General features: G+C 40.3%; 1 protein-coding gene across 1 annotated transcript; it reads left to right on the forward strand.

Annotated features, from left to right (window-relative positions):
* The first annotated feature begins 3,203 nt into the window (after positions 1-3,203).
* KBTBD7 (kelch repeat and BTB domain containing 7) lies at positions 3,204-5,419 on the forward strand. The gene has a single exon (XM_072410362.1). It carries the CDS (start codon positions 3,234-3,236, stop codon positions 5,151-5,153), a length of 1,920 nt encoding a protein of 639 aa, XP_072266463.1. The 5' UTR covers positions 3,204-3,233; the 3' UTR covers positions 5,154-5,419.
* The last annotated feature ends 5,557 nt before the right edge of the window (positions 5,420-10,976 follow it).

Consider the following 10,976-nt stretch of genomic DNA (forward strand, 5'->3'; position numbering starts at 1 on the left):
TGTATTTCCTAATGTTTTTACAAAACAAGGAAAGAAGGGTTTTACACTACGTGATAGGACCAACAAAGGTCACGCAGTTCTTTCTCCTCTAAAAAACAGGCAGGTACAGGAGTTGTAATGTAGCAACCTCAGTTAGATATGTCTCCATTCACAATTCACACACATTATTGTATTTTAAAAATGAGTGTTAAATGTATGGATGTAGGTATGGTTTATTCACATTTTTTTCTGAATGGTGCCCCAACACACATATATTATAGTTGTGCGCTTCCAAAAATGATGCAGTTAAATTTTTTTTTCTTAGCCTAATTAAAATGCAGCTTAAAACAAAATAACATGAAAAAAGTGTGACTGGGCCTTTATGATACTGTCCTTTTAGCCCTTAGCCAGGGTTACCTATCAAACAGAATGGTTCCCTTGGCCTGCTAAAGAATATGTATGGGGCCTGAATTGGTGGGCTTTAGACTTAGAATAACCAAATTAATTGATTATGCTGAATACCTAAGATTCTCAGCATGAAAGGAATGGAACAGGGAATCTGCTTTGACATTCTTCATTTCAAGATGATAGGAGAACAAAATAAATCCTAGAGAAAAACATTGCCTATCTGGGCTAACAGGATTTGCAGTTTTGGAATTGCAGGTCTCTATTGCTTGAAGGTACAGCAATTTTGATGTTAAGCTGGTAAATCTCCACTCTCCACAAGGTGGCACTATTCTGAGTTGTATAAAGAGGAGATTAAACTCTGATACTAAACAACTGTTCTCTTATGGTGATGCATCTTACCCAAGGTAAAGAGAATAGATTATGATTTCCACCTGGGAAGCATTCAGGATCAGGAAAATACCATACAAGGTCATATGCTCTTCAAAGTTACTAAAAAGTTTAAAAAAAATAATAATTGTCAAGGAAAGCTTTTGGCCAGAAATAGCTGTGCTTGAAACTAAACAGCACTTTAAATCTCATTAGCACCTCATTTTGGCAGTTTTCTGCATGTGGGGGATTAAACAGAGCTGCTGGCATCATACAGCTGAGTTGGTGCACACTCAATTTCCAACTCTAGGAAGCAGGAGGAGGCTTCCTCTTCATCTGCATACATCCTGATGGTAGTCTACCTGCCTCTGTTGCGTGAATTGCTTCAATGAATTCAGTAGAACATGCATAAAGAAACTCACAAAACTTGGTCTTCAGTCTCAGAACTGGGAAGGTTCTAAAAAATTGGGGTGTTAAAACATACTGTCTCTACACTCTCAATGCAAACCTACCAAATAACATCTGCACAACACCCTAAGGGTAATGATTTGTCATATTCAGCTTCTGGATGATGAGGCTGTCATGGTGCCCCTAGGACGTAGCTGTTTTGCCAAGGCAGAATATGGTGGTCAGTGAGGCTGTTCACAATGCCAGTAAGGCACATTGACATGGCTTTTTCTTGTTATCCTTTCTTTATCTGATTTCCCAAACATTTTGCTTATTTGTGTCAGTATTTGTTAACTGATGATTTGTAGGTAAACCTGGTACTTAGCCTTAAGGCTACAACTCTCCAAGTGGATGAGTCCCGTTCAGGAATTTGTCAGTTGTGCTGAACATTTGGCACTAGCCTTGAACTTTGCCAGTCCTCAGATGCCATATTGACAATAGTTTCCATTTTTCATGCACCTTTACCTTTATGTTTGTATAGTAATCATTACAAATAACTCACTTCTGGTCCAAGGGTGGTTAAACTCACTGCACTCGAGTCTATAAAATCCAAGGATGTCACTGCCCTATGTCTTCATTATTAGTTTACAGAAAATAGCTTGAAAGTTCAGTTCACTGTAAGTTACAAGGTCATTGCTTTTCTGGCAATTGTTCTCTACTTGCTAAAAGTATTCTTTGCCTTCAAAATGAAAAATAATGCACCACCATGTCTAAGGACTATAAGCTACAATATTTATGACATTTGTTTTCTCAAACTTAGATATCCTTTAGGGCTCAGTGGCACTGAGAAGGCAGTAAGAACCTCTTGGAATTTTCAGCATCTTAGTTCTGTAAGTCTGCACCCTGGTCCCATCCATAACATTTACAAGTTTTCCAGATGGATGATTAAGCCTCTGCTGATGCTACTTTTGGCTGCAAAGTTTTGCAAGTGGACCTGTATTTTTTCATCGTATAAAACATAGGTGCTATTTTTTTAATTCATTTGCAATTCAAGTGCAGCCTGTTTCTACTATTATAGAGTTTCTAGCACTAAACATTTAAGATCAGCTGCATCTTTAAGATAAAAACAATATTGTAGCAATAGTGTAGCATATTAAATAAATCAGCAACAAATCGCTGGCATTACAGATTTATAACAGCTTTACAAAACTGCTGCTACAAAAATCAGTCCTGGCCAAAAGGGTCATGTCGCTGTAAAATAACACGTTAGTGATTCCATTGAAAAATAATAAAAAAAGCATTGAAAGGAAATCCATCCGACATGCTGGGCTGTACTCTGCACAGGTCAGCAGTCACTAAATAGTCCAGTTAGCATCTTGATAGGACCTATGACAACAAGCACATGGGGCTGAAATGCTAATTATCTGTCTCTCTTGCTTCAATACTTGGAGTTACGGAGCAGTAACAGGTGTTTACAGGCATGTTCACTCCTGGTCAGTGGCTGATGTATTGTATGCAGAGGGTAAGCATGGCAGCTCTCCTATTAATACACAGTATTTATATAACGCTGACATAAGACGCAGCTCTGTACAAAGCCTATAGTCATGTCCCTCAATGGAGCTCACAATCCAATGTCCCTACTATAGTCATATGTCTTTAAGACAGTCAAAGGTCAATTTTAGGGGGAAGCCAATTAAACGAACGCCATGTTTTTGGAATGTGGGAGGAAACCAGAGTACTAAAGAGAAACCCACACAAACACAGCGAGAACCTACAAACTCCATGCAGATAGCATCCCGGCTGAGATTCCAACCTTTGACCTAGCAGTACAAAGGGCAGTGTGCTAACCACTGAGCCACCATGCTGCCTTTTTGATAAAAGCTGAGCAGCTGAAGCCCTCCATGTTTAGTAATAAGCTGTGGTAGCTGTGCAGGCTGCAGAAAGCCACAAAACTCCACACTTCCGCCACAACAAGGAACCACATGACCTTGACTCTGCGTGTCATACCACGTGTGCCCGCGCCATGTGACCTGCGTGATGACGTTGCGTCGGGTTGTCAGGAAGGAAGTGCTGGCAGAGAGGCTGTCGGTGTCATGTCGGGTGTGGGAGTGTGCAGCTTCTTCTCTGGTCCGGAGATATTAGAGGACCCGGCTCACGCCTCGTCTCTATTGGCGCAGCTGAAATCCTTCTATGACTCGCAGTTGTTGTGCGATGTCACCCTCCGTGTGCTGGGAGGGGGTGCGGAGGAGCCGGAGAGTATCCGGAGCTTCAGCTGTAATCGCAATGTGCTCTCTGCGGCCTGCCCGTATTTCAAGAGTATGTTCACAGGGGGTCTGTATGAGAGCAAGCAGCAGGAGGTCACCCTGCATGATGTCAGCCCAGAGTCCATGGCCCTGATCATTGAATACTGCTACACAGGCAGAGTGACGGTGACCGAGGCCAATGTACAACGCCTCTACGCTGCTGCCGATATGCTGCAACTGGACTACGTACGGCAAGCTTGTGCAAACTACCTCGCCCGCCGCCTTGACCTCCACAACTGTGCCAGCATTCTCCGATTTGCCGATGCCTTCGATCACCCGGAACTGAGGGCGCGCTCCCTTGCCTTTATGGCGCGCCATTTTGAGCAGCTCGCCCTTGGTGATGAACTTTGTGAACTGAGCTTGGCGCAGCTCAAAGCGGTTCTGAGCATGGACAACCTAGACGTTGGCAGCGAGAGGGTGGTGTGTAATGCTGCCATGCGCTGGCTGGATGCCAACCTAAAGGAGGCTGGAGATGGGTGTCAGGAGGTGCTGGGCTGTGTCCGCTGGCAGCATTTTACCGATAAGGACCAGGTGTATCTGGAAGGCCTTAGATCCAAGCCATTGGTACGCAAGTATTGTTTGCAGTATCTGGATATGGTGCTGCCAGGCAAAGAGGATAAACACGCTGCCTGTGTGCTGCCTTGTCAGGAGAGCAGTCCACTACGCAGAATTGGCATGATAGCCAAGGAAATGGTGATTTTCTTTGGTCACCGCAAAGAACCCTTCCTATGTTATGACCCTTATTCAGGTGACATTTACACCATGCCTTCTCCTCTTACCAATCTAGCACATGGCAAAGCAGTGACTTCATCTGCTGTATGTGTTTCTCCAGAGAATGACTTGTACTTGGCTACACAACCTATGAAGCAGCTTTGGGTTTATAGCCCCGTTCAGAACAGCTGGCAACTACTTGCCGAAAGACTGCTGTGCAGGGAAGGCATGGACGTGGCTTACCTTAATGGGTTCGTCTATATCGTTGGTGGACGTGACCCATCTACTGGTGCCAAGATCAAAGATGTAGAATGCTACAGTGTTCAAAGGAATCAGTGGGTGCTGGTGGCTCCCGTGCCCCATTCTTTTTATGCCTTTGAACTGGTTACATGTAATGACCATTTGTATGCTATTAGTAACAAAAGAATGTTATGCTATGACCCTTCATGTAATCAATGGCTGAACTGTGCCTCTTTGAAGAGAAGTGACTTCCAGGAAGCCTGTGTCTTTAATGATGAAATCTTCTGCATATGTGACATTCCTATGGTGAAAGCCTACAATCCAGCCAGGGGAGAGTGGCGACGGATCAGCCCAATACCTGCTGAAGGCAATACAAACAATTATCAGATTGTACGACATGGTTCAAAACTGCTACTTATTACTACTACCATTGTGCAATGGAAGAAGAACCGCGTGACTGTTCATGAGTATGATGCAACTAATGATCGCTGGGTGAACATTGGCACCATGTTAGGTCTTCTGCATTATGACACTGGCTTTATATCCCTTTCTGCCCGTGTGTACCCATCGTGTTTGGAGCCAGGGCAAAGCTTCATCACAGAGGAGGAAGATGTACGGAGTGAGTCCAGTACCGATTGGATGGATGGTTTCAGTGAGCTAGATTCGGAATCAGACAGCCTCAGCTCATTTTCAGAAGATGAATGGCCAAGGGTTGCGGTTGTAAGGCCTCCACGGATATATATTGATGACTCTTTCTAAAATGACATAGATAAAGCAATAATAACTTTTTCCCATAAGAGGCTCCCATGTGTCGATGGATTAAAAGATTTGCATCTGGAAAAAAAAACAAACAGGCTGAGATGCTGCACTACTTGAAATGTACTATTAACATGTAACACATCAACCTCTGGGTGCCCCGTGTTTTGTGTAGGTTCTTTTGCTTCCTTGATTTAACATTTCACTGTGACCTTTTTTTCTAGGTTAGAAACATTTGTTTGACCAAAATGAAAACTCTTTTGAAGTAATGTTTATTATTGTCTTTTTTTTTTTGTTTTTGTTTTGTTTAGCACTTAGGATATTGAATATGTTTTTGCTTGTTAGGTATTTTAAGTAGTTTTTTTTCAATATTCCAAGCTAAACAGTGTTAATATTTATGATGACAATGCCAATAATAATTTGTTTGGGGTGGGGGGGCACATTTCAGCTTTATAGCAATAAAACGATAAGGACTGACCAGATCATATATGGTAGTTGTGGCTTAATATGGCCTTCAACCACTGCCAAAAACAAGACTTCTTTTTGTAATATATACAGTTTTGTCTGTATCCAGTGCAAATTAACAAACATGCACAATATAGGGATCTTCTAATGACCAATTTGTTTTCACTGGTTGGATTTCAACTGACCAATGCTTCAAATTCTCTTTCTGTAATTTTACTTTCTCAAGTTTGATTTACTTAAAGAATAATATTTATTATTATTATTATTATTAGCATGTTTAAAAGCTGAGGGGTATTTACCAGTAGAAAGGGAGAGGTTGAATAGTTCGGTTAGGGCAGGGGCCAGGGTGGAGGAATAAGTACGCTGTACATGAAATAGCCCTGGTTTTTACCACTCATCTCCCCCCATTGACCTAATTGAAACCATCTCCTTCCCACAATTCAGTATTTACTGAGATCTAAGATCTAAGTTGACAAATTGTTTACATCCCTTCGCTGCCCATGTCTTCATCGTACAGCTCTATTCACTTCTGTGGGCTGTTTTATGAGCAGGTGTGGGCATCAGAGCAGCTTGGAATGTAAACTTATCTTGGACTTGGTGCCAGGATGTCAGTAAGTTCTCAAGTACTAATTTAATACTTCAAAATTAACCCCAACGTTTTTATAATTCATCCCTTAGATCCCTTTATAATTTATAAATCTAAGGGTTTATGCACCAGGACATATAAATAAAATATCCCGTCCTTAGCTGGTTCTAAGCTTTTAAAACGTAACCTCAGATATAAAACAACATACAAGAGATTCCCCCATCTCATTAATAATGTAACAAAAATGAAGCCAAGTGTGAACACCTAAGTACAGCCCATGATTTAAAAGTTTGTAGAAACACGCTTGGCAACAAAACAGAATTAATCGCTTTTCACATCATTTAGGGGGAGTTATGGCCCACTCTTCTTTACAATGTTGCATTAGTTCATTGTGGTTTGCAGGCATTCATTTGTGCTGGTGTTTTTACCTAACGGTAACACCTGCTGAGGACCTGATGATTTGTTTTTATTATGTCCCAATATGCAACAATCTAGAATTGAAACAAGGTGTACTTTCTTTTTCTCATGACTGTGTGCTGTTTATCACATGCCTATTTTTGAGTCACGTGTACTATGCTGAGTTAGAGCACTGTTTCACCAGCCATTAGATATTACTTAAATTTATCTTGTTTAGATTTTGGTTTTTTAGCTTCAAAGAGCTGTCAGATTTTTGTTGCTGGAAACAATCTTTTGTGATCGGTTCCAGTGGCAGAGCAACGAATGAGCGCTGTACACACAGCACCATTCTATGAAGGAGGGAGAGCAAGCAGCACCCTGCTGTGCTTTGCTCCATAGGAAAGCAAAGTAGATGTGCACAATCATTCATCTCAGGCGACAATAATTTAACATGATTTATAAGTGTCCACAGATTTACTTTTGGATAGGCTCCTAGTCAGCTGAAAGAAAGCCATGGTTGTGTTCACAAACATTTTAATGTGTGTTACAGTACACTGAATCACAGGTCTCTATGTATCCATTGATTTTAATGACAAAAAATAGACAAGTGTGAAGGGGTCCCAAGTCTTCAGTCCTTTTAACCAGATTGCAGTGGAAGACACCTACAATGCATGAAAGAAGCAGTGCACACATACCCTCCTCACCTAAACTGCAAAAGTGTGTACAGCTGAGAACACAAATGTCACATAGGATAGCCAAAATGCCTTCCTCTATGTCCAACTCTGATACTAGTTTAACTTTTCCATTTCCGTATTACAAAGTATGAGATTGATAAGGGCATAGGAGGAAGATGTTTTGACATGTGTGGACTATTGGGCATCATATGGGGACTGAACTATTAAATTGCTTACAGTTTCACCTCGTTATTGGGTCAAGTACATTTAGACCGTTGGCTTTAGATTTGCATATGACAGCACAAATCCAACCAACTGATATACCTTGACAGGTGACAGTAAATTGAGTAAAAATCCAAGACAAAAAAAAAATGCTTTGAAGGACAGTCTTCTCCAGATGCATGTGCTCAGCAGCTTTGTCTTAATTTCTTTCATTGCCCGTTTGCAAAGATTCCTAACATTTATTCTTTAATAAGATTCTAAAAGGAAACTCCAGCTATTAAAATGAAATGCTCAAAATGGTTGTACCATTAAAATTTACCTACCCCCCATCTACCTGATGTCATCTTTCGCTGTGCATTAGTAGAAGGATCGTAAACTCTGAGAGTGAAAGTAGCGTTTCTCATTTAGTGTTGCACTGCTGTCATTGGTAGTCCCCATTTCTCTTGTTAGTTAGTCACTGCCATTTATAAAACACTCGGATTAGCCATGGAGAGAAGGTACATCACTGAATAAGAAGCACCACTCTCACTGTCAAAGTGTCAGTGACATTAGGCTGGAGATCTGCACAACAACAGATATGGTGGGGATGAATGAAGGGGGGGGGGGGTGCAAAATGGGAACATTTTTCTGTTAAAACTAGTTTGGCCATTTAATTCAAATAGCTACTATCTTAGTTTTGCATAGTGGAACAGCTTACAGTATCTGTCTGGTTGTTATTGCTGTCCGTGTTTTAACATGGAAAAGTTTTCTTCTCATTATTAAGATAAATATTCTTAAAGTGGACACAGATGGCAAAAAACCTGGCAAGTATTGGAACCTTTAGCAGAAAAGTAGAAACCCAATCCTGAAATTACTAGTTCTCTGGCTGTCGTACTAAGCCATATTTCTCACAAAAATAGTTTACTTTAAAAATGTGCTCTTCACTAGCTGTTTACATTCTTCAAAGCTGCAAAGAAGTTTTTTTCTCCAAACTGGCAACACATTTCTGGCATTTCATCATCTTGTCTTTCTGCTTCTTGCCTACAAAACTAGTTTGGAAAGTTAATAACTTATAGTTGATTCTGTATATATAAATATATATTTAACATAACAAAAAGAGATTTGTTACTCTACATTCTTTATGGAATATTTGTTTCCTCAGCTGTAAAAATCCACACATTGAAATGTGGAATTGTTAATATGATTTAAAAATAATTTCAAGTAACCAATGTGAGCTATTTTTTTGTGTGTTATTTTTAAGCTACATTATGTTTATAAACCCAAGCTGTTTGCTCCTTGAAGTTTTTTATTATTTTATTTTTAATAAACATGTTCTGAAGAGTTAATTAACCTGCCTGTTTAATGATCATTAAACACTGTCATTTCCACATCTGTTAAAAATAATAAAAATCTTCCTTGAGCACCTAACCAAACACAAGGGCTAACGCAGGAGCAGCAAAAAGCAAGGTCTTTGACAAGGGTTCCTCACATATTTATCCCTTAGACTTGTGATTCGCAACCTTTCTGACAGCAGGGCCCGGTAACAAAGAATCGGTATATGTACAGCTTACACTACTCTGCTATTCTCAGCAGCCTGGCCTCCTGTCAGCACACTAGCTGAGAATAGCAGAGTAGTGTAAGAGACTGGTGTGCTGCTGGGAATGGCAGAGAAGTGTAAGCCTTACATACATTACTCTGCCTTGCTCAGCAGCTCCTGTGTAAAGAGAACAGCCCATGCTCCCGCTGGTTGCACTTCTGTTGTCACAGTCACTAGCTTTAGAGGGCTTCTGCCTCCCATCCTTTGCAGACCCCAAATCATCGTCCGGGGGTTGGGAACCTCTGCCTTAGACTAAACAAGCAAAAGGTTTGGCAAAATTAACTTCATATGGCTCTGGTCAGCAATTTTTTTGATTTAGTGACATGTTTTAGGTCTGTTCTAGACAATAGCAGCACATACAAACGCATGATTGTTAATAACTCATGTATAAGCACACAGAATCTAGTGTGAATTCAGCCTCTGTTGGCAGTAAATACATTCCTTGGATCCCTGTTAGGCTGCATTTACACATGCAACGACAAAAGACTGCATGATGCATGAACGAGCAATGTACATACAGCACAGTTCTGCTCTATGGAGAGGGGATAACAATGGAGTGGCACCCTGCTGTGCTCCCCCCCCCCACTTTCATTAGAATCATTTCTCGCCTGTCGTCTGTGGATCCGCCAGGACGGTCATCCGGACGACAAGTGCTGTACACACGCCAGATTCCCTTCCAATATCAGCCCTGAGGCGATTATAGCACTTGAGTCCCAGATAAGGTCTGACAATCAATAGACTTTAATGCCATATAGAATGATACAAATAAAGAGTTTTTTGGCATTATTTAATACATATCTATTGCAACAACATTAGTATAGTTGTAGTTCAGCCTAGGATGTGCTTAGGTCATGAAGTTTTATAGTAATAACATCACTAGGTGCAAATAGAAATAAATCAAAGCCTTCTGTAAAATGTGCTGCAGCATTTACCTGTTAGGTGTTGTACATCTGGGTTGCCTTTTTCCCCTTAGACCACCTGCAAAAGTTTACTATTATATAAAAAGCTTCTTCCGGCTGATAAATTTGCAGGTTCTATCTTCTGTGAAAAAATAAGTGCTAATATTTAGTACACCCTGAATAATCTAATCATGCCGATAAAATAGGAAAACAGGTTTTTTTTTTGCCTGATTGAAACCTGAAGAAAATAAATGCTAGGTTTTAGCTGGTTCATTTGTTTTTAATTCTATTTAAAAGTACATCATTTATTTAAAGTTTACATATTTAAAAGACTTTATAATAAAAACCATTTTAGGATTAAAACATTTAACTCCATCCAACTTTAGTAACCATTCCATGTGTAGAGAACCTGTAAGATTTCTACCTGCTTCTCTTATCTAAGGCTAGGTACACATTTGCAATAATTATCGTTTGAAAATGAACGATCCACGATTATTCAAGATTATTTTGAACGATTGTATTGTGCACAATTCTGTACATGCTGTAACGATACGATCATTCAAATATAATACACCAATAATGTACACACCAGGACTGTTGCAGGAAGTGACATGTACAGAAGAAAGTGTATCACAGAACAATCCACGATCACTGAATGACCGTACACACAATAGATTACAAACGATCGTCGCCCAATCAGCTCTGTCGGAATCGTTTCCAGCGGGATTCTTCGTTTGTCTGCGTTGTTAACCAGTCATACAATTGTTAACAATTATCGAACAATCTTTTGTAGAACGTGTGCACGTGTTTACGCAGCCTAAGTGTTTAATATGATTTGGAGGAGCAGAAGTAGTTCCTAGATCTGTGAAAGCATTTAATGGCAGCCTATAGCAGTGGTTGGAAGCAAGTAAGTCATGCTCTGCCATGCTCCCATGCATACTTAGTTTAATATTTACTTATTTACACTAATAAGCAACATGACCTAAAGCAGGGATTCCTTTAAGGCAG

Source organism: Pyxicephalus adspersus, chromosome 1, assembly GCF_032062135.1.
Source record: "Pyxicephalus adspersus chromosome 1, UCB_Pads_2.0, whole genome shotgun sequence".
Classification (NCBI taxonomy): domain Eukaryota; kingdom Metazoa; phylum Chordata; class Amphibia; order Anura; family Pyxicephalidae; genus Pyxicephalus; species Pyxicephalus adspersus.

Bases quoted from the DNA above. Each gene is read 5' to 3' on its own strand.
- KBTBD7 (XM_072410362.1), top strand. From the start codon at position 3,234: ATGTCGGGTGTGGGAGTGTGCAGCTTCTTCTCTGGTCCGGAGATATTA.